Source organism: Chlamydotis macqueenii, chromosome Z (genome assembly GCF_036417535.1).
Source record: "Chlamydotis macqueenii isolate bChlMac1 chromosome Z, bChlMac1.mat, whole genome shotgun sequence".
Lineage (NCBI taxonomy): Eukaryota > Metazoa > Chordata > Aves > Otidiformes > Otididae > Chlamydotis > Chlamydotis macqueenii.
Window position 1 is genome coordinate 38,312,127 of NC_141593.1, and position 27,945 is coordinate 38,340,071.

At 37.8% G+C, this 27,945-nt stretch overlaps 1 protein-coding gene across 2 annotated transcripts in view; it reads left to right on the forward strand.

Annotated features, from left to right (window-relative positions):
* TRPM3 (transient receptor potential cation channel subfamily M member 3) overlaps positions 1 to 27,945 on the forward strand; it is a 437,387-nt gene that overhangs the window by 325,193 nt on the left and 84,249 nt on the right. For both annotated transcript variants that reach the window (XM_086771551.1, XM_086771552.1), the window contains exons 7-8: positions 16,298 to 16,472; positions 27,055 to 27,178. In XM_086771551.1, the coding sequence (XP_086627677.1) occupies positions 16,298 to 16,472; positions 27,055 to 27,178 (299 nt within the window). The remainder of the gene's footprint in view (positions 1 to 16,297; positions 16,473 to 27,054; positions 27,179 to 27,945) is intronic.

Consider the following 27,945-nt stretch of genomic DNA (forward strand, 5'->3'; position numbering starts at 1 on the left):
TGGAACAGATCTTTGAAGGTTCCCAGTCTGAGTCTCCTCTCAGAGTGGAATGTTCTCAATGCTTGATAAGCTTGTCTGTAGCTTTGTTTAGCCAAGTCTGAAAACCTCCAATAATGGATATTCAACCATCTATATGATCTCTAGCAAAATGCTTCACAACTTTCCCCACCCCACCATCATCCAGTGTCTGATCTGGAGCCCCCAAATCGCTGTTTGTGGCCATTTTCTAGCACCTGGTTGTAGCAAGAAGAATATAGCTCTAACATCTTCTTAATGCCCCCGCAGATAGTTGTAGGCAGGTATTTAATTACTCCTTAGACTTCTTTTCAAAAGGTTAAACAAGGTTAAGCCTTGCTGTCTCAAACTCTCCTGTTCAGGCATGTGCCTTAGGCCACTATACACCCCAGCAGCTTTTCTCTGGACGCTCACCAGTTTCTCCTTATCTTTCTTGAAGTGGACACCCCAAACCTGAATCCAGTACTTTAGGTGTAGCCCCAAGAGTGATAAACAGAGTCGGGGTGGGATAAAAACTCACAGTTGACACACTTCTCTAATGTAGCACAAGTGCATGGTTTGCCTTATGTGTACTGAAAGCATGCCGTTGGGACACATTCAGACTGGCATCCACTGTAACCCCAGGTGCATGACATAAGGATCTAGTTATCTGATTTGAACAAAAGCTACAAATTTTACTCTGAACAATTGAGTAATTTGTCTTGTTGGAATCCTTTCCCAAGAATGAATGCAGGAAAAATAGCAATTTATGTGGGGTTTCTCAAGTTTGAACTTCATCCTCCCAAAACTCACACAAGTCTTTTGTGTCTTTGAGCCCTGAAATAACTCCGTTTAAAAAAAAAAAAAAAATTACTATCTTCATAAGGATAACTAAAAGTCATTAGGCATTCATCCTCAAGAGATAGCCTGCCATGATATTGTAGACCTAGCATTTAATTATTCTTTTTCTAAAATTCTTGTGCATCCCTCAAGCTCCTCTCATCTATAGTATTTCTTGATTAAGGTTATTCTAAAGTCTTATGTTTCAACACTTAATTTTATTTGGAAGAAATAGAGATCAATGTATCCTCTAAAATGCTGAGAATTTTGTTTCTTTCCTAGAACCCCATACAGAATACATTCCTCTCTCCCTGATGCCTGGGAACTCTTCTGCATGTTGTAGATTTTTTGTCCCCTTTGCACCTGCTTTTTCCTAAATATTGTATACTTACATCTTCTTTCCAATGGGTCACAATGGTGTAAATAAATGTTTCAACATAAACTGTTTAAAATACAAGAGGTAGAACAATCTTCACCTGAAAATTGGTATTGGCATTGAATTAGAAATCAATTAATATCTTATGATCCCACAGCTCATCTTTTTTTCCCCATCCTAGGAAAATACTAGTGGCCAGTGTAGAAAGAGAACTTAATGTATCACCAAACAGGTGATGTAATCTATAAACAGAGAAAGGAAAGAAATGAAGCATCTAATTACTAGAGATTATCTATTGCAAATTCTCCAATTATACCTAGACACTACAAAGCACTTCTGTGAAGTGTGAGAGAATGGCCCAGTCATTTGCTAAGATGTACATCATTACCACTTTTGCAGAACATTGCTGAATAACAGAATAGATACATCAGTCCTGCCTCCAAGCAGAAACTATCCACAAAATGTGCATTGGAAGTTACAAGTCATAAAATATTCATTCCTGCCATTCCGCAGATGGTTAGATTAGAATAATTGCCAATGGAGCAACTCAGCTAATAGGTCTGATCTGAGGACTGTTAATCACTTTCAGGCAAAGTCACTCCAATAGGTTGAGATGCCATGGGTTTCACCCATTTTGTGATTAGCCAGAACAGTGCTTTCTCATTAACAAGTGTGGTGTAGAATTACTGCATATTACATAAGACGACCCTTTACCAGTACTTACAGAGTCTTGAAGAATCCTACCTAAAGCTTCCCTTTTGGCTCTGCATTCATGTTTGCACTTTTGTAATATGCCGTTCATTCCTTCTGTTTGCATTAAGGCCTTCAGTTCATGTGTACAGTTTTTGCTAGTGACTGAATCATTACTACTAACTGAAATATTCTCAAATCCTTAAAGAGCTTACAGCATGATTGCCATCATGCCAAGCACTTCCATCACAAATGCCTACTTTCCTTCATATGAATGACCTTACTGGAGCAGTGGAGAAAGGCAAAGATCTTCATATGATACAGAGAACAAGATGATCATATGTAACCTATACAGAAGTTTTTAATTTGAATGAAAGAGGTTGTGAATTAATTAGGAATGTTATAAGTTTTTCTTTAGAAGAATATTTATAATTATCTGCCAGCAGAATCAGAATCTGGACATGATGCATAGCACAGCATAGCATAGCACACACGTACAGCCTGCTCTTGTGTATGCATAACTATTTTGGGAGACATACAATCATTTTCTTTGTCTTGCATGTATCAGTGCATACCTGTCAGTAAAAAAAAAAAAAGGGTTGGTAATGTGTTAGAAAGGAGTAATGTGCTTTCAGTAGCAGTTAGAAGGGCAGAATAAGCTTTTGTGTAATATTTGCAAATCTGACAAATGGTCTGGAAAATATATTCATCATGTGCTAATGACATTTTTCTTTTAAATCCAGACATCTTTCTTATATTGAAAGCTTCATCCACCAAAAGATTATAATCTTGTTCAGAATGCTGCCAGAATTTTCTGTTCTCTGTAACTGAGAGAGATTTTACAACCTTAAAATTTGCTGTGGAAATAGGTGAAGTCCAACAAGTCAGGCAGTGGTATTCAAATTGATCTTAACAGCCATCGTCATGAATTAAAATGTAAAAAAAAAAATCTAATATTTGCTCTAATGATTTAAAAGGGGCTCGTTTACTTGTCAGCTTGGACTACTTAGATTTCTGCCATTTCATAGTATGAGAATAACCTCAGAGTAGGGAAGAGTAGTGATGAGGCAAAAGGACTTCACTATCATGAAGAAATAACAAGGATATATAATGTCATCTAGACAGCAGGAGTCCAGCCTTTGCTGATGAGAGGGGAAGACATTTTTCACTAACACTTATTCATCATAAAACAAGCTACCACCTTCTTCTTCAAGAACAGTTATGCAGAAAAAAAGAAAGCCCTTTCTGAGATTTTAAACAATTCTTATTCCAGAAGACCCAAAAATAAAGTATAAGTGAGGACAGGTAACCAAAAACTTATATGAAACCAGAATGTTAAGCCAGAAGACATAAAGGCATGTTTAAGTGCAAATAGATTCCTTCAAAAATCAGAATGTTTTAAGTAGTTTAATTTCTTTTGTATATTTTATAAACTCCTTTAAGAAACACATTCTTCTAGCCTTTTTGAAGCTTACAGATCCAGAAAATGGACAAAATTAATTATTCTTCAAAGCCAAATGTGGGCTATAGATCAGAGGGGATTCACCTGCATGCAGTTGGCCACACTGCCAATTCCAATTTGATGATTACCACATCAAATCCTTAGGCTGTGTAGGTTCACCTTGTGATATTCTTACTCTTCTTTTGATTAGTGTATTTCTGGAAGAATTGTCTCCTAGACCATGTAGGACTTCATGGAATATTGCTTTTTATTATCAATCTACAGTTGTTCTTATTTTAAACATGCTGTTTGGTGCCGAAGGTTTGCTCTACCTCTACAGTATATGTTGTTTGAAAACAGACAGACCACAGGCATTGGTACTTGTGTCCTTGTATTTAAACGTTCTTCTGTATAGAGTTGGTGAATGTAGTTGAGTTTTGGTAGGCCTAGGAGAGAAAGTTACTTCTGAATAAGGAATTAATGAATAAAATTGCCTTATTTGATTGGGCAGAGAAGGCAATTTGGACAGGGTAGTATGTCAACAATATCTGTTCATGTGACCCGTGGACTTCCCTTTGTCATCCTATGCCTGAGAATATATGAAGGGGGCTGGGAAGGCAAAGGGACGTTCAATTGTCATCACTGGCATCTTCTCTGACCATTGCACCATCATCAAATGCATTTGTTTCAGATTTTTCCTTCATGTTCTATGCAGCCCTAGATGCATTTTCATAACTACGTAGCTGACAAAATGTGGGTACAGACTTCTTTCTAGGGCAGGAAGCCTGCTGCAAGATTGACTTCTGTGAAATCTGAGTAAAACTCAGAACTGTTTGAAGCTTGACTCACTTCAGATTTTGTTAGAGATCAGAAACTTAGGCGTTTTTCATCAAAAGCATAATGATGTTGGTAGACTAGGCACTAGAGAGAAAAATGTCATCTCAGAAAGCGCTGAGAAAGCACATGCAAGTTAAAAATTATTACACGATTGAGTGCAAGTGGATCCATAAATTCCTCTCAAGGACTTGACTTTCAACAGATTAGTTTGTTGAAAACATGCGTGTTTTCATATGATTGATAGAAAAACAAAAGAACACATATCATTTCAACTCTGTAATGTTTGCACATTTTAGATTTATTGAATTTACTATGAAAATCGGAACAAAGCCATAAAACTAAGAAACCGATTATTTTAGGATGAATTCTTTTTAGCAAAATTTCTGCTGTTCTATATCTCACCTGTTGTAATTTTCTAGAACAGGTGAGACAGGGCAGATAATTTTCTGAGGTTATATAGTGTCCAATATGTGAACAAACATACAGAATATGACAAGAAAGAGCTCCTCCGTAAGTAGTTTCAGGCAGTGTAAAATTTGGTTATGTTAACTGTGATAACTTTCTAAAGTGCTGGCCACAGTATGTGGTAGCGCTCACATCCAAAGGGAACCAGGGAAAGTACCAAGGAAGATTAGATAGAATGTGAAAATTACTGAAATTGCAGTTATTCCTGAGTCTCTTAGGCCATTACCTACAGCTGATGAGCTCCAAGAAGAGTGAAACCAGTTAGGTCCTGTAGTACTGGCCTAATAAACAGTTGACTGCTAGGACAGATAGGGTAAGTTTTGACTGAAGTCCACAAAGATTCTTGTGTGTGTGTGTCTTTGAACTTGCAGTGCGAGCTCTGAACAGTATATTGCCATCCTGTAAAAAGTAACCAAGTGGGTTTTTAACTGGTTGGTGAGGCTCACAGATCACAGAGTTTCATCTTATGTCTTGCCTGTTCTGAAGACTCTCTAAACTTTGTCCTTCTGCAAAGACAGGTATGAAAATCAAAAGAAGGTATCACAGATTTTTCATCAGTTTTTCCTGTTACCATCCTTGATGTCCTTTAGGGAAGTTTTTAGGATCAATCCATTGTTAAATGAAGGTTCAATCTAGGTTTCAGGTCCACCGATTTGTCTGTCAATGCCGCATGTGGTAGGATGGCAGATACATCACTAAGTAGATGCAGACAGATGAAGAAGGAGCTCTGAACAAATAAAAATGAGAGTGAAAGTGCTGAGATGAGGCAGAAGAGAAGGGGGAACAGACTGGGACAAATGAAATGTGATCATTCTCTTAGTAAAGAGGAGAATTAAAAATAGAGGAGATAAAAGAGGATTATGGATTAGACACAAGGAGACAGAAGAAGTGAAAGTGTGATTGGGATACCAGAAAGGAAATTAGAAACATGAGAATGCAGAATGGAAATGACCATAACAAGGGGAACAAGGAGAATGTATGTGAACTACAAAGCAAACAATAAAGCTGAATAAAATAAAATTTTTAATAATAATTTTAAAATGTGGTTTGGAAGCATGAAAAAGAAAAAGGAAATTATAGCAAATGAGATTCAATGTGCCTATGGCAGAAGAAAAGTAAAAAAATACATTGAAAAGCAAAAATAAGCCCAATGGTTGTGAGCTTTCCTTTTATTAGTAGTGGTTCTGTGTCATTCTGTCACACATAATCCTTTCGTTCTGTGAATTTTAGAAAGACAAGAAATATTCTTAGAATTTGTTGTATTGGCTTACCAGATCCCTTTGATTTCTTTAGACATAGGGCATGTAATAAGCCTCCAAACAAGTGGAACTTCCATTTAATTTATGAAAATAGAAATTGTTAATGTTGTTCAGAACAGAGTAGAATGAATTTGGGCTCCTTTTTTAAAAAAAAAAAAATCTGTAAGTTTCTTTGCTCTTATTACTGAATCGTCCTTTCAAGGATTAAAAGAAATATCTATCTCATCTTTGCCATATCTGGAAAAAGTAGTAACTCATTCTACTCTGGGGAAGATACTGGAGATAAGGGGTGAGGAAAAGGGAGAGCTGACTGTAAGAAGTGCAGCTATGTGAAATTAGATTTGAGCTGGTTGTGGCATCTGGGGGATATTCCTGTCTCTGCAGGTAATAAGACCCAGCATCCCTCTCCATCATCTTGTGAAGGCAGGCTACATTCCCTTTTTTCCAGTTGTGTTCATTTAGTAGTTAGTAATGTAATTGTTCTGGTGGTAAGCATTCTGCAGCTGTGATTTGCAGAGCTGCAGGAAGCAGATGTATTGTATATGCAGGTGATCTTATCTATTTGCTATTGATATTTTAGCCAAAATTGTTCTATGCTCATCAGGAGGTATTTCCAAAAAGGCCTGAAGGCTAAAAACAATAGCCTGAAAAAAACCAAGCTATAATGTTATTTCAGTGTAACCTAATAGGAAGGATCTGGATTATTTCAGGATGTTCTCTGTTATCACTTAGCTATTCTGAGGCAGTTGGGACCATAGGCAGTACCAGGTGCTGCGGACACATTTGTGTGGGCAAATATTTCAAAGACTATTGTAAATCCAATACCATTTTAAATCTATTTAAGCAGCACTTACCCCGTGGTTAGACACATTCTATTAACAGCCGGAGAGCAATATCTGTTGACTCTGTATTACTGTAAGGCAAATATTAGCTGTAAAATTTAAAATTACTTTCCTCAAACTTTTAAGCTTATGCTGGGCAGACTTCTGCTGATTAAAATTCCGGAGCATATTTAATTGCTTATCCATTCTGTGTTAGTACCTCTCACTAGGATATCCAAGTGTTATGCAAACACTTGGACCGAAATGCTTTTGAAAGCCACAGGTTTTACGTGGTGTATTTCTTTTGGCCTTTGCTGATGCAGCATGCTGCTGCATACTCTGCTAGCCCCATGAAATATAGCAACGGCCTGGAAGTTGGGCTTTTAAGATGGACTTAAGCTGAAGACTTTCTTTTTATTCTTTAAGTTCCCTGAACCCTCAAGTTCCAACTCAAGTTTTTGGGCCCTTAAATGATAGATGAGGCTGCAGCCAAGGGTGAGACTGGGTCATACCTTAGAGCAGCACAAGTACTTGCTAGCTAACAAGAGGCAGCAATTTGTCAGGGAGGAGAGAGGCACCAGCACAAGGCTTGTGAAGCAACCCTGGAGCTCAGGGAGTTTTTAACTCCAGGGCTGCAGATAGCACAAAGTTCCTGAAGTTGTATATGCAAAGGAAGCTGCGGTCCAGATTAAGAGGCGTTTAGTTAAAAGAGCAAACGTCACAGAGAATTTTTTCTTAATATCTTTGGGAAAACCTGGTGATTCATTCCTTACAATAAAGGACCATTTTCTGTTAGCTGGAACAACATTATAAAAAAAAAAAACCTAAAATTTTCTCCATAAAGAAGACTAGGAAGGCAGGAAAATTGGGAAAAAAACAGAGCTCTTCATTATGTAAAATTGTAAGTGGCAGGAAAAGTTTAAAGTTATCTAGCTTTGCATGAAAGTGAATTTTACTTCTGTACGTGAAAGGATACAAAGGCTTCACTTTCAGGAAAGCTATGGGACATTCATGCTAAGAACTTGTGCAGAATGCTCTGTATAGATACCTCTGACTGCACCGTGCAGCTGCAAACACGTGTCAGCACAAAACCACATGTATACCTGTTGATTTATTATTTTTCACTTCTATTCTGTGACTGCATTTGTCAGCCACTTAGAAGTCATTGAGTTTACCCCTTACCAAAGTTGTTGCCCTAAAATAATTTTGCAGGTAGAAAGATAGCTGTTGCCCACAAATGGTACACCTTTTGCAGGACATTCACAAGTTAGAGGCCTGAAGCAAATCTAAAGCCCGTCAGAAACTACTGCTAAGAGTCCATTATCTCATTATGGCAGAGAAGCACGTGACAACCTGTGACATGATGACCAGTGGAGAAACCCCACCATCTGCAGTGCATCTGCATCCAGGAAAGTTTAGTAATCTGTGGACTTGGCAGGTGGTGCTGTGCAAAACGGTAGAGGCCCCTCCATCATGCAAATATACCTGCTTTCTTGAAGAACAGATCAGCAATTCCAGCTCAGTACTGCCTTATACATCCCTGTACACACCTGTGGTAGGTTCAGGATTTCTAGGAAGGGTGAGAATCCTGATTCTGCACTGCATAGATGAGCAGTCTGTGCCTCATTAAGAAAGGACTTTTAGATGTCCTTTTTACAATGAGGGTGGTGTAACACTGGAACAGGTTGCCCAGAGAGGTGGTGGATGCCCCATCTCTGGAAACGTTCAAGGCCAGGTTGGATGAGGCTCTAGCAACCCGGTCTAGTTGGAGATGTCCCTGCTCCTTGCACGGGGGTTGGACTAGATGACCTTTGAAGGTCCCTTCCAACCCTAACCATTCTATGATTTCATGACTGTGGCTGCTGACCCTACCTGTTTCAGGGACAGGGAACTAAAGCCTCTCAGTTTTATTTGCGCTGATCTCAGGGGTGAACTTAGAAATACATACTGATATGTCCTAGTTATGCTTCTAAGCACCCTTAAAAACATGAGTAGTAAGTGCATTTTGTAGTAAATGAGGCATTTTATTCACTTGTTGGTCTATAAAAAAATGGGTAACTCATGTTTAGCTCTTCATAAAAATAATTAGTAATAATTTATAAGTCAGTTATAGATTATTTATACATATACTCACAGTATAAAATATTCATGTTTTTCCAGGAACTGGGAAAACAAAGTAGGGCTTCTGCAAAATATAGTAGGTTTTTAAAAATCCCTTTTCACACAGCAGAGACATTATGCAGTTTTTCCTTGCTTCTATTTCCAAATTCATTCATTTCTTCTAGTTTATTATTTTAACTGACATATTCATGCAGTACCGCTGTGTCAAGGGGAAAATGAGATTATTTTTCTGTATAATAACATGAAGGCCTACAAGTTGCCACTGGTATACATCAGAAAGAATGTTCTGGTATGTACGTACCTTCCTGAAATCACAATTGCCGGAAAGTCTCTCACCGGCTCTGTTGCTGGCCGCAAAGGCAATAACACAGTAATGAAGCTTTAGGTTGACTGTATAAATCTTTTATACAACATTGCAGTCTAATTTACAATATTGCACCAACAGTATCCACAATAGCTGACTCTGAGATACACTTAGCAATCTAGTCTACCCTGCAAAATCTCTGCTTATTGAAATGCTCCAAATACAAGTTATTGTTTTAGAAATTAAGATAGTGATGAGCCTTAGAGAACTAACTTTAACTCCCAAGCATTTGGTACTATTTCTTCTTCTTTTTGGATGAATCATTATATACAATGAAAATAAAAACACTCTTTTGCCTGTATTCTATTAAGTCATGAGAGGCTACCTGTCTTTTTGCATTTATAACCAGAATGCTAAGACTTTGGTTTGTGAGATGGGGAACTTATTAAATAAGAAATAGTAATATGCAAGTTTGTGTGAGAAGTTTCACATGTACCTCCTCTTGAATACAAGCTGAATATTTCCTTCAAAAATCTGAGAATAAAAATCTCCTCTCTGTCATACAAACTGTTTCAAATAACACAGAATAAAAATTCTGAGACATTTCTTAAGTACAAAGGCCTTTGATTTTGGGATCAGACCTCTTCCCTCCTGAAATATAAGTGGTTAATCAAGTGATAAACCTCACAGTGATAACACAATAGTCATCATTCCCAACTACTTGCAAGTCCACAGATACACTGCTAGATGAGAAGGTTTGTCCATCTTCCAAAAGGAAAATGAAAAAGATTTGCTGAAACCAAAGCTCATCCTAGAAATATTGAAAAAACAAGAAACTCGGTAAATTTAAAAATAAATCCTCCATGTAACTATCAGATGGCTGGAAAACACCACAATTTTTCAAATATTTAAAAATAATTCACTTGAACTTAAAGAGAATGACTCTTTCTCTACAATGGATATAAAAAAGCTGGATAACGTGTCATTTACTGCCTTCTAAGAAATAGAGAAAATACCTAGAGGTGTAAAGATCACTTGGTCTTTTTTCTATGTTTAGAAAACAACACCAGTGATTGAGAATCTTTCCTGATAATGATAACAATGCATTGTCCTATACTGAGGAGAGTTAACTGCAATTTCAGAATGAATATTTCTGTGGCGTGTATTACTGCTGGGTTTTTTCCAGTTAATAAAATGTGAAACACACGGTTTCTAAGGTTGTATACTTTAGTGAGAACAGCAGTGTTGTTGGAGATAGCCCAACAAGAGGAGTACTGTCCTTACTTTTCCCTAGACTATGGTAGTCTTTTGGTAAATTCCACAAAATCATAAAGGCAAAACTTCTTGCTTGTTGATATATTGGACTGTCCGTTTTAGTGCTTGGCACAAAGTTTCTGTCTTCTGGATGTGTGCTAGGAGACAGCAGCCCTAGTAGTGTAGTCTAGTGTTTCATCAGCCTGCTTTTATCTTGGCGTTGCCTCCTTTCTGACAATCTCAAGTCAAGCAAGAAACTCTTTTTATAATGATGATGTCCTTGGCTTTGTAAGGAATGTATTGCTTTCAGATTTAGCATCTCGCCTCCCAGCCTGACATTCTCCTTCTGAATGAAATGGCTGAAACAAGAGGCTCTCTGTGGGTATTTCAGGCACTTTCCAGCCTCTTCTTTGCAGAGGATTGTATAATGTGCATGCACAAGCTGAAATAGTGCTCTTGCACAGAATTCCCGACTCTTGTATTTCTAAGGAGATACAGAGATCTAAAAGGAAAAAATATTTTGGTTACCAGTTAAAGAGAGCTACATTTTCCCCAAAGTCAGAGGTTCTGTCTCATTGGCATCACATGCCAACATTTTTCAAATTGGTCCAGTGCTACAGTAAGACAAGGCATGGTTAGCTCTCAATTTCATAGATGCAAAATTGTCAACAAATGCAGTGTTAATAGCTATTCAAGAATAGCCACTCAATCTCTTCCTACCCATTGAATTTTTTCTACAGATTGTCTGCATTCATTTCCAAATTCCTAATATTTAGCGGCAAAAATGCATCCAGGATCTTTTGTAGACCATATAAAAGTTTAATTTAAATCTGCTCTGTTTTGCAGTCAGATGCTGACTTCTTTGGTATAAGTAGCTAAGCTTTTATTATGAAACAAATAATAAGATCACAAATAATTTAAAAATTATTTGGAACATCACAGAAAACTGAGAATGTGGTAATTCCAACTTAGGCTTCTTTTCAAATTTTAAGATACTCTAGCAGACATAATTATTTTTTTTTTCCCATGTCTATGGACTTCCTTTCACACACTGTGGATGTCATCACTGCTCAGAAATTAATCATCATAAATCTGGAAAAGCTCATAATGTTAGTATTCAGACAACTGTAGTCTAGAGAGCTTTCCTGAAAGCCAGAAATGGTTATACCCTGAAGAAATATCAAAAAAGTATTATTAACTGATTTTAAATTATTATATCTAATTTCAGAAATGTACTTTCTAATTTTCCCTCCAAACTAAAAAAAAAAAAAAGTATTTTCAAAGCAAAACAAAATTCTTTATGGAGAACAACAAACATTACAAAGGAAAAAATTCTATTTGCTGAAACTCAGGGAGCATTTCCAAATGGAAAATGAGATGTACAAATCACCTTTGTGTTTTAAATCTTTCCTCTTTCACAGAGAAATCTACCAAAATAATTGAATTTCAATCTGTAACTTAATCATATATGGTAAATTAAGGTTCATATTAATTTTATTTTTTTTTAACCTCAAAGCTACAAAGTTTCATTGAAGAGTGGATTTGGCGAGAAGTTGTTTGGTTCTTACTAGCCTCAAATTAGAGGATTGTTTTCATGCTGGATGTGTTGCTACAGGATCAGGGAAGAGAAAAAATGCCATCTGATTAACCACAGTGAAACACAACTGCCATGCAACTGTTGTGACTATAGCAGTTCAAAATTTTCTTTAGAAAAAGGTAAATAAGAGAATGCAAGAGGAATTTTCTAAATGCTTTCAAATGGCCAATTCATTGTCCCAAAAGGACAAAAATAGTCCAGTTGTATAGACAAACCATCATTATTTTTACTATTAGAATTATGTAGGTAAATTAATATCCAGTAGAATACACTGAGACTGAACAAACTTCCACTAGACTGAGGAAACATGCATTAGGAACAGTTTGAGATACATAAGGTGACTGCATCTACAATAATTATTGAGTATCACTCCAAACTCTGGAAGTTTTCCACTTTTAGTCTTACTAGAAGGCTGTGAAGACTTCAGTCCTCGGATAGCCAGAAATCTTCTGAAGTCCATCTAAAACTATTAGTGACTAATGTGCTGTATGTCATGGGGATATTCTGACATATTGTCTTTCACCCTTCAATTTGCTAAGGAAGATGAGCCAAACTAACCTATCTTGTCTCATAAGATGGGATCTTCTTTCCTCATATGCTCCTTTTGGCTTTTTCCTCCATTTGTTCCAGTTTGTTCTTTTGGAACATGGGGGACTATAGCTACAAACAGTATTTTGCATGGAATTTCATGAGTGGCTTGCACAATGGCACTGATGTGCCCATATTTCCTACTGAAAATGTTTTCTGTGTGTATTCAGTGATCATACCTGCCTTCGTCACAGTCTTGCTACACAAAGAGTAAATTCTCTTGTGATCATCTGGATCACACCTTTCTCATTTCTCATATTTCCTCCTAATGAAGTCCCAATTTACAGAAGAATTTATTAGTCACCACGTAAATGACTTTCCCTCTTGCACTGTGAACTTTCTGCATTTCTATTGCTTTATCCTTAATGTCATTCAGACAGAATTTTACTCATTAGTGAGAATACTTCTTAATATTATCTTATCAGCAGATGTCAGCGTCACTTCTACTTCTTGTTTTGAAGTCATTAACAATAATTATAAGATCAAAGTAAGTTCTTCAAGGAACTCCATTAGTACTACAGTTCCACATACAGCTCTACCCACTATATACTTCCGAATCTATGCACTTACATTCATCTTTGCTAACGATTTCGTATATGGCATATATAACAAATACTTTACAAGAGACCGCCTTTGGTGAATGTTAGGATTAGGCTTCTAAACACACCATTGGGAGGTTTTTTTTATCCATAATGAAATAAAATGGGCCCTATCAGTCAGTTTTGAGACAAAAATGCTACACTGACAAAGAAGAATGCTGACCTAAGATTTTAGCAAATTGTGGGCCTCTGTGAGTCAGAGTTTGTGTTAGATCTACTCTGTAATCAATCCTTGAGCAAGGAGGACTGAGACAAGAACAGTGAAGGGAAATTCTTACTCAACTACTAACAACTCGTATCTTAAAAAAACTACCAGCAAAACTAAAAATGCTAGAAGAATTGGCTATACAGTGTGGTATAAAGAAAAGCTACACAAGAAGAAGCATGTACTGATAGAAAGTTCAAAAATCTTGGTAACACTACATTACCGAGTGTCGTAGTTCAGCCCCAACGGGGACCAGACTACGCAGTCTCTCTCTCACTCCCCCGACTCTCCGAGAGAATAGGAGGAGATTTGACAAACAAAAGAAAACCAGGAAAAAAAACCAAACACGCGGGTTTAGATTGAACAAAAAGTAAATTTAACAGTAATGACAGAAGAAAACAATAGAGTGATGGAACACAAATACAGTACAATAGCTCACAACAGATCTCCACATCCAGTCTCTTCCAAGTAACAGGGGGCCTCCCCTCAGCACCCTCCTCACTTATATACTGAGCATGATGTCAGATGGGATGGAATAGCCCTTTGGCTAATTTGGGTAAATTAACCCCAGCTGTTAGCTAATTAGTTAACTATCCCAGCCATAGGGGCTACCAGCTTCAGTTCTCCACCCAGCTCAGGTAAATATTAACTCTATCCTGGCCAGAACCAGGACACCGAGACAACTAGAAATTAAATGATAAAATATCTCCTTGCAATTCTGTATTAAAACTTTAGCTGAAGAGAGTATCTCATTAGCCACCATGTGATTATGTTGGGAAGTATCATAAAGAAAAATATTCCCCACCATAATTTTTATTCGTCTTCTGATAGCAATTGTCCTACCAAAAAAATACTCTTGTACTAGACATAATTATAAACAACATTTCTTTTGTCACCTAGTAGCAAGGGAAAACCTGGGCAGACTTGTGGCATGAGGTTTTCTGCTGCATGCTCAACTGCAAGCAGATACATCATATTCCATGTATTGATATGGGAATAAAACATTTACAAGATTATCAGTAAAAAGAGTTTTCTGTTGCTAATATCTAGAATGCAGTTTTAACATATGCCATTTTAAGCATGATTAAAATTAACGTAGGTAAACAATGCGAATTTGCAAAATATAATTCATCCTTGGCTTAAATCCCTTAAAGATAATGGAAGTACATGTGGGACACTTTAACTCAACAGACTTATAATTCACTCTTCTGAAGCAAGTTCTTAATTTTCCTTTCTTGTTTAACTCCATTCCCCAAAACTGCTTTTCCACTGACTTTTGAAAAGAACTTAACCACCAAAAGAACTTAATGATTAAGTAGAGCAGCAATTCAGGAAAGTCCTTAATAGTAATAAAAAAATAACCAGTGAGTTCTGTGCAAATCATTCTGTTAATCACCTTGTTATATTCCACCCTTCTTTCTCTCTTTCGTTAGTCTGGATTTTATAACTCTGCTTATAGTTTTCTTGACATAAATGAACACCATGCACTTTACTTAAGCTATATAATAAAAGAGCCACAAGCTGACAGTAGATGCAGCCTTAACAAGGCATGCTGAGAGTCTCTCCAAGAAACACAATGTTTGCTTCTAAAGTGGTTCAGGAGGTGTTTACAATACTTTGCTATTGTATATAAGAACTAGGTTTTTTTCTTTCTTAAAGAACAGTTCATTTTTTGACAGTAATCCAAATCCCTAAAAATTTTTGTGACTATCAAAAATAATTTGATTTGTGAATGTGTCTACAGGAGCTAACTAGATTTAATGTTTCAGTCTCACAGGCTATCATTACTTCTCTGGACTGAACTCTTTCACATTAAAACTTGTCATTGCCTGGCAATTTTTCCCAACCCAACTATTAATAATTCGGGGTACTCTGCTTATTTTCAGTGAAACATGAAAATTTTGTGCAGCATGTATGTCATTTTTCTTAGGAAAAGCTAGTTTAAAAGGAAAAAGTCTTTCTGTTGACAAAAAGAAAAAATGCTAATAGAAAACGTTCAACTAATTCTACTGCCTGAGTCCTTTTGAGTGTCCCCAGTGTCAACTGGTCAAAAAGAGACAAGGTGAGTCATATTAACACCAGCCTGGTGTCAGATTGCTTTTCTCTAAATCCATTACTTTCCTGGCAAACTCTGTGCTGCAACTTCTGCAGAGGGCTCCCATCTAATTATACCACAAGTATTGAAAATGAAGATGTCTCTTCTGTGGTTCAGCACTAGTTCCACTCTCTCTGGAACAATATTCCCAGTGTGGGCCCTGCAAATCAAGGGGTATGCTGCAAAATTTGGAGCAAATTAAGAGAAAAACTGTGAGACTGACTAGAATTGTAAGACAAGTATTGCATATCCAAAAGATGTTTAGTTTATCAAAGAGAAGGTTAAAGGGCTATCCAGCTGCAACCTTGAAGTGCATCTAATACAGCAACAAAAATATTGTAAGAGGGGATTTTAGAAAGGCAAGCAAAGCTACTGGAATGGACTGGAAACTGACATCATGCAAAATCTAGATTACAAGCAAAGTCATGACTGTGAACATGTTGGGAAGAATTGTCATAGCTTCTCTATGCTTTTGAATCAAGATTTGACGTTTTAAAAAAAATTTGTGTTCTATTTCAACTATAAATATTGTATTTAAAACAGAAATATATTCTAGAAAATCCTGCTTTATGGAGTAGAACTGATGAGGTGACTACACTGGTCCTTCTGTCCTTAAAATCTATGATTTTCCAAATGCCATTTTCGCTAACATCTAACAGCACTGTACAGTGACAATGAAGTAATTCCAGTCTGATTTTCTTTTTTTGTCTTCTGTTACGTTTGCTTTGCTTTGCTGGCTTTGCATTTTTTTTGTTCCTTTTCTTTTTTGTTTGTTTTTTTTTTGTTTGTTTGTTACTTTCTTTTACTCCAGGAATCGGCCAAGGGGTTCCAGTTGTCGCCCTTATTGTGGAAGGAGGTCCCAATGTTATCTCCATCGTTCTGGAGTACCTGCGAGACACTCCTCCTGTTCCCGTTGTGATCTGTGATGGCAGTGGCCGAGCATCGGACATTCTTGCCTTTGGTCACAAATACTCTGAAGAAGGAGGGTAAGTAATTTCCTAGTGCGTGTTCTTCCTCCATCCACAAGGTTCAATTTGGTGGTAAGATAGAGACCAGGAAATTATTAGCAATATAATGCCAAAGCAATACCTTCCTCACATGGCTGTTTACATCATTGATACCAGTGAAGTATGGAAGGTATCCAGAATGAAAAAAAAAGGGGAGTTAAAGCAACACTAAGGAAAATCTATAGAATAAAACAGAGATTTAGGAACTGTATCATATAGTTACTTGCCATGACATCTAACACATTGACAAGTGCAATGTATGGTATCTTGCAGTTGCAGGTCAAGGGATTCAGTCAAAGGGCACAGGGAATTATTTTCACTGGCTTAACTATGCCTTGTCATTATAATACAGCGTACTGCCGTCTTCAGGTTTAATTTAGCCCTACATGTTCATACAAGCTAGTTTGTATTTGCCTTGCCTATTGGGCATGATTCTGCACAGCCGCCTATATTCTCACATGACTGCTTGTGCACGGATCTGTGTTTGCACTGCCCCACCTTTCTTTGCAGACTCAGGGTGAGGCAAGGATAGTATTTAGCTTTTATCATAGAAGATTCAAGTGTGGTTTTGTTGAATCAGGCTGTAAGCATGCTTTGCAAGTTCCAAAGTGTGTATTTTTACTGAATACCCAAACCTTTAATATTATTTGTTCTTCTCCTCTACCCTCAAAAATATGTAAAAAAACTATTGAATCACAGAACAGTTGAGGTTGGAAGGGACCTCTGAAGGTTATCTTGTCCAACATCCTTGCTCAAGCAGGGCCACCTAGAGCGAGCTGCACAGGACCATGTCCAGATGACTTTTTAATGTCTCCAAGGATGGAGACTCCACAACCTCTCTGGGCAACCTATGCTAGTGTCCAGTTACACACAGGAAAAGAAGCATTTCCTGATGTTCAGAGGGAACCTTCTGTGTTTCAGCTTGAGCCCATTGCCTCTGGCCCTTTCACCAGACACAACTGAAAAGAGTCTTGCTCCATCTTCTTTACACCCTCCCTTTGTGTATTTATATACATTGATGAGATCCTATCTGAGCCCTCTCTGCTCTGGGCTGAACAGTCCCAGCTCCCTCAGCGTTTCCTCGTATGTGAGGTGATCCAGTCCTTTCATCATCTCAGTGGACCATCACTAGACACTCTCCAGTATGTTCATTTCACTCTTGTACTGGGGAACCCAGAGCTGGACACAGGGCTCCATGTGTGTCCTTACCAGTGTAGAGGGTAGGTTTATATCAGATAGAAGGAAGAAATTCTTTACTGTGAGGGTGGTGAGGCACTGGACAGGTTTCCCAACAGAGCTGTGGATGCCCCATCCCTGGAAGTGTTGAAGGCCAGGTTGGAAAGTGCTTTGAGCAACCTGGTCTAGTGGAAGGGAGGGAGGGACAGGGAGGTTTGAACTAGATGATCTTTAAGGTCCCTTCCAGCCCAAACTGTTCTATGATTCTATGTTTCTATTTCATCATCACAAACTCCTGCCTATCAGAAATGCAAGTGATACAATCACTAGAGGCAGAACAAGCAAATCATTTCTTATCATTTCTGGCTTTGTGAATTCTCCATTATTATGAATCTTCTTTCTGTGGTGGTGCCATTCCCAGTAGGGCCTACAATATTATCAAATAGCGTAATTTAATTTTTTTTTTCCTCTTCAGCTTGCACTAAATAGAATGCACAAACTGTGAAATCTGTCAAGCTAGCTAGTGGGAATTTCTGTGTGTTTGCCTTGCTTCAGAAAACATGAGTCTTAGATGCAATGATATTTTTAAGAATACTACAAGTGAAACACCAGATTATTTATATTCATAAAAATATTTTACCCAAATACATTAGACTTCAGATACAAATTGGGTACTTTTTCCCCCACTGTAACCTACTTTTGAATAGTGTTTAGCAATATAAGGAGAATACTGAATATTTAGCATGTTAACTGAGTTCAGCTACTAGCTTTTTCTTTTGAGTTGAATCTAAGTAGGTTATACAAAACTGTGTGTATTAGACTCTAAATCAATGTAGCACATCCAAATTGCATGCAGAATTTAATTCTACAGTCCACTGTGCAATCAGACTATAGAGTCAATAACCTATTTTAATTCTGACTGCTAGCTGCGAAACAAGGTCTTCTCTGAGACACAGCATATCTTCCAGCTGCCATGCACTGGATATCTGATCTAAATAATTCAGAAAAGACATAATCCATGGCAGCAACAGATGCAGCATTTGCATATTGGTATTATCATGGTGGTTTTTCAGTGTCTTAAATTCTCTGTCATTGCAAACCGATATGGATTCATTTTGTACTTATAAGAATGTGTGTATAGACATACTAAGCACTGGTTTGAGTTTTTCAGTTTATTTTAGGGGTTGTTTCCAGGGGCAAAAGAACTTTGTCTGGAGGTGAAGGAGGACAAAATATAGCTCTCTGCTTGAGTTTCAATCAGTGTGGCGCCAATCCATCCTCTCAGAGACATCCTTGAGACTGTTGGACAATTTGTATTTTTGCCCAACAAGTCCTTCTGTATTGAGTTTCACAGAATTGTGATGTGCCTACATTCCCTCCTCATTATCTTTCCTAGCAGAAAAAGGAAACACTTTTTAATATTAATCAAGGTGCAGCACCCTTTTAAAATGTCGAACTCTTGAAAAGACAAGAGATAAGCTTGAATCTGCCATATTTGAAGGCCTGTTTATAGACTTTCCTCATTAAAAGGTGGACACTTTACTCACCTAGGGCAGTCTTTGGGTGGATGTTGCCGCTGTAATCAAGACTTCACTGGGCTGCAGGGGAGTGAGGCTGCCAGCACAACACAGAGATGTGCACGCACTGCCTTGCAGGGCGTGCTGCCTGCAACTGTACGATTTTACAAGAACAGGCCGAAGGAACTATGAAGCATACCTTGAAGTAAAGATGACTTTGTAGGCAAATTGGTTTTGAGGCCTCAGTATCTCATCTCTGCCCTTGAAATTCCAGGGGGCAGGCAAGGCAGGTAGACAGTTTCCCACTGAGCTGAGGTTTCCGTATTACGAATATCAGATATGCATAATTAACACAGGTGGGTTTTTTAAAGTTTGCCATGACCTTAGTATCAGGGACTACATATTGCCTTGGTCTGAAAAGTTTTGAACAGAGTATTAAGAATGTACAAGGTGGCTGCATTTTGCTACAAGCAAATAAAATTCTCAGTAATAAGCTGAGTAAGTTCCCAGTACCTTTTACATCATAATGACAAATAAGCTATGTACACAGGATAACCTAAATGAGAAGGCAGCTTAAATGCATCCTTCCCCATGTGGTGAACTGGAAGAATTATTTGGCTGCTCATCACTGTCGTCCCTAATTTAAAGGCCAGGATCTCCAGGCTCTGAAGCACTTAATTTCTCATTTACTTCAAAGTTAAAGATACGTTGAACAGCGTTGAGGGGTAAGAATATAAGTCCAATCATAAACACTCAAATGTAGTCCCTACTAAGCCCTAAGTGAATATCCTAGTTGTTAATAACTCTCCTACACAAAAAGCCAAAGTATTTTTGACTGTATAATCAAAGATGCCTTCTCATTTCGTTGTCTTGCATAAAAGCACAAGCTGGAAGTAAAACAGCAACTATTTATAGGATCATTCAGTAGTTTTTAATCCTCGGAGTTTTTTTTTAATTAAATTCAGAATTTAAGATAAGAAAAATGAAACACTAGGTTAAAAATATGTCACTTCTTACACAAATATTTCCTTACGGAATGGGAAATGACTTGCAATATTTGAATGCAGTCTCCAGGCTGAGTTTATGGCATATTAATTACTCCATCAGTTCTACTCCGCAAGTGTGAGAGCCTTAAGGACTTCAGTTCAATGCCAAAAAAAAAAAAAAATTTACTTCTTGCCTAATGTTCACAAGGAAAGATAAAACATTCTCTGTGCTTTAAATGAGCATCCTCACATGAGCATCATTAAAGATCACCTTTGGATTGATCTGTCTTTGCATCCACTGTGGCATAGTTTTTAGGCTTCATAACTGAAGTATATTACTTAAATCTCGTTTTTTTCTAATAGGGAAGATATAGGGGAAATACAGAGATTTTTCACTTCGAACAAAAGGCATCATAATGTAGGTATGATGTGGGTCTTCCGTATCCCCCATGGTGTCTACCACATCATGGGGGATCATATACTATCAAATCTGAATTATTTTGTAAGGTTGTTTTCACATTGTGTATTTTGATATCTTTACTTTTATCTTGTAACAAAGTACTTTGCAAATCAAAAGCTGGATAGAATAATTTCTTTGTTGAAATACAATCACATCTCTTTTGGTGAAGGCAGAACCATTTAATAAACATAGTCAGGGAAAAATGGTGTAGGAGAACAACCACCAGTGAAGAGCTGCAAGTAAAGCCGATTCCTTGTAGAAGCACTCAACAATTATCCCTGGTTGAATAGCACAAAGGAATAATTACATTTATTTTCTGTCTCTTCACATAACAGTGCTATGCAAAATGTGACAATTTAAAAATTATGAGAAATTCAGTCAGTCCCACAACAATTGCACAACTGTGTCTTATTTGTAATCCCAATGGAACAAAATATCAGCATAGGCTCTGGTCATGTTTCTTGGGTATGGTGTGACTGTCTAAAGTGCAAATCATTATTAAAACAGAAAATGTCCTAAGCTTCCCATAAAGGAGCGCAGGGAATAGTTTTCACATCATGCTGATGTTTTATGGTTACATTTTCTTTAACCTGAATAAAAAGAATAATTTTAAAAAATAATTCACAAATGAAAAGTGAGAAACAGATTATGTGCAGTTCATAGAATAGAGTTTAATTTAGAGAATTTCAAAACATTTTGATAACAATCAGTTTTTTAAAATCTATAATGAACTTGCATTTTGAAATTGGGTAAGAGCATAATCTTTGTAAATCTCTAGTACATTGTCTGACTCCAGTGCTAAAAATCTCTGGAGAAAAAATACTAAATAATTTAGGGAGCTGGCTATGGGCCAGATCTTTCATATCTTTTCCAATGTTCACTACAAAATCATATGCCATGAGTTTGAAAGATTGTAATGTTATTGGGTTGAATGTTTATTATCTCCTCAAATATTAGGCATTACTTAAAAAAAAAACTCTTTCCAAGAAGGCAGGATGCCAAAATGCTGTCATCTGTCTCTTCTGCATCGGCCAAAGCAGTGAAGGTACTTCTGCTTTGCAGTTTAATCTTCCAGCATATCTTAGACAGAAATAGAATGTCATTTTATTTACTTTGTCACTTCAGTGTTTTTAAGTGGCATCTTGTGATAGATCCAAGATATCTTTTTCCCTTTTTTCTATGGTAAGGCGATACAGGTCAGTTCTGATAATCCGATGCATCAAAATTAATGTTGCCATCCTCTTTAAAATATATATATATCACTCTTAGCAACAATTATGAGTCATTTTTTTTCTCCTGAAACTAAATGTAGATGTATATGATTTTACTTTAGATGCCAGATTTTTGAGAGTATATATCTAAATTCCATGAGCAATCCAGCTCCTCTGGGGGAAAAAAAAAAAGTCAGGTACCTGGACTGGTAGGAAAATGGGCTTATTTTAGGTATTTAGGGAATAAAATAACAGATTTGAACTATGTGGGGAAAAGAAGACAAGAACAGGATAAATTGTCCTTTTGTAGGACATTTTGTATAGGCAGGATCAAGTTACCTGCAGTATTGCTTCCATGGCAAATTAAGTAGAATTCAGAGGACCATGCCATCCACATGCCCCAAACAGGACTTTATTGGTATGTTGAAAATATTTTCTGAACTGAAGCCTAGCAGAAAGATGATAAAAATACTATCTTCAACTGACACTATCCAGTTTTCTTAAGGTGGGAGTATGCTGACTTTGGAGGAATTCATAATCGTAGAGTTTCAGTGTGGTAAAGTGGGCAGTTTTATGCCTATGGAGCTTTATGCATATGAGATTCATATGCCATGACAGAGACTGCTGAATATACTATTCCCAAGCTAATGGCCAAGCATCTCCTGTGTTCTAGGTTAGACCTCTAATCACAAGACTCAAGAAGCCATCTCTTTTCCTCCGAATCTAAAGTTAGCAATATGTGCTTTTTAAAAATGGCTGCTAAAGTTGTATGTGTAACAAAAGAGGTTGTCTTTGCGTAGTGGATAAATCATCACTCACCTGCAAGTCCCATGTATTTTGCTTGCAGTATTCTGTGAAGTTACTTGTTTTACATGCATGGGATTTGATGTATGCATCATAGATTTAGCCTTTAATAGCCTGGCACAGTTTGTATTTATCCCAGCTGGGTTACACAGTTGGGAACTTTGATCTAATACCTTCTAACATTTATAGATTCCTAAGGAGTAAATGTGATACAGTCTTGATATGACTGATTTGAGTTTACACAAAGCTTAACTCAGCTATGCTTACTTTGTTAGAAAGCTTGCTATTATTGTTTCTGATTACAATCACTTCAAGTTTTTTATGTCACAAAGACATTGAACAGACTTGCTGTAGAATTGCAGACCAATGAGATGTTAAAAAAAAATATTCAGTAAGGCTAGAAAGCTGCATAAGCCCAATTATAACAACAAGAAGTTTCTGAGAAGTGGTACTTGAAGAGATGTGTACTGCGGTAGTTAGGAAACCACTTGTTGATACTTTTTTTTAAAAAAATCTCTGTGTTGTTCACATGGAGTTTGCTTTACGTGCTGTTTAAACTTATTATACAATACAGTTTCTGATAGCTTTAATTCAGGAAAGGAAAGTGGTGGCTGCTTATGAAGTCTCAGGACTTAATTCTCCTTTGACTCAATACTTATGAAAGCAAATTTCTCTTGCTTTCTGTGTATGTTAGCCTGAGAGAGACAATTTCTGAAATGAAATTTCATGTTCAGATTCTACACTTTTTTAAGGAAAATTAAAGTATGATGAGAAAACGGGGTGATTTTAATCCTAAAATCTTTGTAAATGTTTTGTGAAGTTCTGTAATTTTGTATTCTTCCAATTCAATGCATTTTTTTCATATTAATTGTATACTTTTGAGACTTCTTTCCAAACCAAAGTATTCTATGACTCTATGATTCTTAGTGTACCTCACTTTAATGTATCATTTCCAAAGGAAATTAGAGCTTTATTTAAATCTCTTTTTAGATTCTCTAGTGGATGTTTTTAGGAAACTTGTTCTTAATGATGAGGCCTTTTTTCTTTCTTAGTTTGAAAGATGGAAAATTGCATCGTTCTGAACTACTTATATTTACAGTGATAGCACCATTTCATTAAGAACAGCCTTCTTGATTAAAGCAAATTTCCAACGGATTTTTTTTTTAAGCCTAAAAAAAAAAGAGGCTTCAGAATTTGTATCACATGTGACCTACTAATCTGCAATTCAAAGTACGTTAGTGCTTTTCAGGGTGTCAGCTTTTCCAAGTTGATTCTCTTTAACGTGGAGTCAATCTACATTTCTCACCGTGCTCTGACATCTTGTTTCATGTTCCAATGTGCTTGCAACATCCTTGTTTCTATACAGAAGGTCAGGTTGTTTTTCTTATAACCCCCACACAGAAAGTCCTCTGCTGTCAGCTGTCATTGCTGCCCACCAAGAGGGCTGGAAGTTTTAACTCATCATATGTTGCCTTTTTGTGAGGGAAGCCAGTCGTGCTGCAGGGAAGGAGTGCTTACATAGTGAGCGAGCAGTAAATGTGGTACTGTTGCCTCTCCAGTATCCCAGGAAGAAGCACATCTGGGGCCGTACTGCTCCTTTCATGAAAAGAGGAAGTGCAGAGGTAGGTTCTCCATTCAAGAGGAGTCTGTAATAAAGTAGAAGACAACAGGAGGAGCCGGGCATATAAAGAACAATGATCCACAGCATGGTCTAAAACCCCACATAAACTCATTTTAATCCAAACACATTGACATATGCTTTACAGGCTTTTTTGTGAAGTGGAAGTCCTACTCACCAGGAATATTTACAGTCAAAGTCATATTTAGAGAGTAGGGAACATATGCACTCCATATGCCAGGCCTTCTATATTCTCCTATGCACCTCGGTACCTCTTTCCCATTCTCATTCATTGTCTCTTCTAACAACATGTTTGCTGCAGGTATAAGAACTAGATAGTTAAATCATATTCAAAATTCTGTTGTCTAATGAATACTGTGAAGTCTCATTTGGGCTTCCTTGCTGCAGAGAAGTACAGGCAACTTTTAGCAATAGTATGACTTAAACAGAGATTTGGTTGTTGTTCTCCCACACCAGTTGCCTTAAGCTAAGAATGACTTTTAGACGCTGTGCTGCTTCTGATAATTCTTTGCAGTTGCTGCAGGGCTAAATCTTTGTTTATCTTCTGTCATAAAATACAAGTCATGAAGATTCTCTGATTTTCATTCCTCTAGATGATCAACAATGATTTATCCTGTATAACATTCTGATTCAGCTAATTAGAAACACTCAGTTACAATTTTTAAGAAAAATGCTGTAGTGTGGAAGCTTTCATATATCAAAGGATATGTGTTCTAAATTACAGCTCACTAAGCTCTAAGAGGCAGGTCGTGCTTGACCAACCTCATTTCCTTTTACGACTGGGTGACCAGACTGGTGGATGAGGGAAAGGCTGTTGATGTGGTCTACCTGGACTTCAGCAAAGCCTTTGACACAGTTTCTCACAGTATTCTCCTAGGGAAACTGGCTGCCCGTGGACTGGGTAGGTATACCCTTCTTTGGATAAAGAACTGGCTAGGGAGCCGTGCCCAGCCGGTAGTAGATAATGGAGTCAAGTCCAGCTGGCAGCCTGTTACAAGTGGTGTCCCCCAGGGGTCTGTACTTGGGCCCATCTTGTTCAATATCTTTATTGATGACCTAGACGAGGGGATTGAGTGTACCCTTAGTAAGTTTGCAGATGACACCAAGTTGGGTGGCGGTGTTGATGTGCCTGAGGGTAGGGAGGCCCTTCAGAGGGATCTGGATAGGCTGGATCGCTGGGCTGAGCTGAATGGGATGAGGTTCAACAAGGCCAAGTGTCGGGTCCTGCACTTTGGTCACAATAACCCCATGCAGCGCTATAGGCTCGGAGCTGAGTGGCTGGAGGACTGTGAAGAGGAAAGGGACCTGGGGGTGTTGGTTGATGCTCAGCTGAACATGAGCCGACAGTGTGCCCAGGTGGCCAAGAGGGCCAACTGCATCCTGGCATGCATTAGAAATACTGTGGCCAGCAGGAGCAGGGAGGTAATCATCCCCCTGTATTCGGCGCTGGTGAGGCTGCACCTCGAGTATTGTGTTCAGTTTTGGGCCCCTCACTACAAGAAAGACATTGAAGCCCTGGAACATGTCCAGAGAAGGGCAACAAAGCTGGTGAGGGGTCTGGAGCACAAGTCTTATGAGGAGTGGCTGAGAGAGTTGGGATTGTTTAGTCTGGAGAAGAGGAGGCTCAGGGGAGATCTCATTGCATTCTATAGCTTCCTGAAGGCAGGTTGTGATGAGCAGGGGTTTGGCCTCTTCTCCCAGGCAACAAGCAGGACCCTAGGAAATGGCCACAAGTTGTACCAGAGGAGGTTTAGATTGGACGTGAGGAAAAGCTTTTTCTTCTAAAGAGTGGTCAGGCACTGGAATGGCCTGCCCAGGGAGGTGGTGGAGTCGCAGTGAACACTGGCAGTGTTCAAGAGACGGCTTGATAAGAAGCTACAAGATATGGTTTAGTAGCTGTGGCAGCAATGGTAGTGGGATGACGGTTGGACTAGATGATCTTATAGGTCCCATCCAACCATGTGATTCTATGATTCTATGATTCTATGATTTTGTAAGGCATTAAGAACAGCAGTGTTTCACCCAGAAGAGTCCTGAGGAATGGGCTTTTTGATATCAAGGGGTAGGGTTCAAGTACTAATATTCCATGTAATATTACTATTTATTTCTGCTGTTGGGCCACTTTTTGCAAGTACTAACATAAGCACTGAGGGGGAATATAAAAGTGGTTACTCTTTAGACTCCTGGGAGATCAGCATGAGCAAAAGCAAAGTGGTTTCTTCAAGTGGATTCAGGAATGGAGAAATTTTTTATTGTTGGGTTTTTTTTGTCTGGTCCTGTGCAGCATCAGTAAGGTGAGTTGAAACTCTTGAAATACCCTAACTAAAATCAAAACCACTGACAACACAAATGTTCCCAGTTTCATAAAATGAACCATGAGTTGAATTCTTCTAATTCACTGATAGAAAGGAGTCTTCAGTTCACCTAGAAGTGTTAGTCTCCCTCAGATTCAGACTGTCAGTGTGGTTCTTGGTTTTGTAAGGAAATCCCACACAGCTGATAGTTTGAATGACCTTCTGTCATGCCAATATGTGGGAACTGAAATAAAAACTTTGGAGAAGAGGGACAACAACATGATCAATGTGTTTTTCTAGAGCAATGTTTTCCAATTTGTCTCTGATGGTTTCAGCAATTCCTGTCCTTCAAATCTGTCCAAAACAACCTGCAGTGATTTATTGTCTTAACACTTATTTGTTTGATCCTTGGCTGAAGTTGCAATGTCCCCTCCTGTCTGTTTCTCTAGTTTATTTTTTCTTTTTGAATTTCAGACTTATCAACGAGTCTTTGAGGGACCAGTTGTTAGTTACCATACAGAAGACTTTCACATACACCCGAACCCAGGCACAGCACCTCTTCATTATCCTCATGGAGTGCATGAAGAAGAAGGAGCTGGTATGTTCACACTTTTGTTAGAGACAAAGAGAGTGCTCAGTGCATTGTTTTGATCAAGCCTTTCAGGTGCCTGTTGAACAATTTCACAAACCTGATTACTGTGATCCAGACTCTAAAATTATATTATATAATGCTGACTTTTGTTTGTTTTAATCTATATTTTCTCAGTTAAAGTCATTAATCCAAGACATCTGTTCCTGTTGTAAATTCCTCTACATTTCCTTTGGCAGGACAATATCCAGCTAGTACAGTAGGGATATTATTACTTTTTAGTCATCCTCAAGCATATCATTATTAAAATTGTACCTCCTTCAACTACAGAAAACCTCAGAAGGAAACATAATTGTTTATATGTCACTGGGATCATATTTTAAAGATGCTATAAAGTTGCACAAGTATCACAAGGGCTATTATTATGGAGTTGTGTGACAGGAAAAGAAAACAACTTGTCTCCAAGGTTTCTATTCTGCAGTGGCAAGGCTATCCCTTTAACGCATACTTATACTTTTTTGAAGAACACAAGGTCTGTCAACAATTTCTGGGGCCTTCATGAGGCTACTTTTTCAGACGCATTTTTGAAGTAAAATCGCATTGCAAAAAAATTTGGGATTCAATTCCAGGGGGTTTTATTTTTTACAAGTTGACTGAATAGACATCCTTCAATTTTGTAACATAATCTTTCTTCTAAGCTTTGTTTTCAGTTCATATCACAGGATATGAATTCCAAGCTGATGACAGCGTGCAACACTTTGTGTAGGGTAACACCC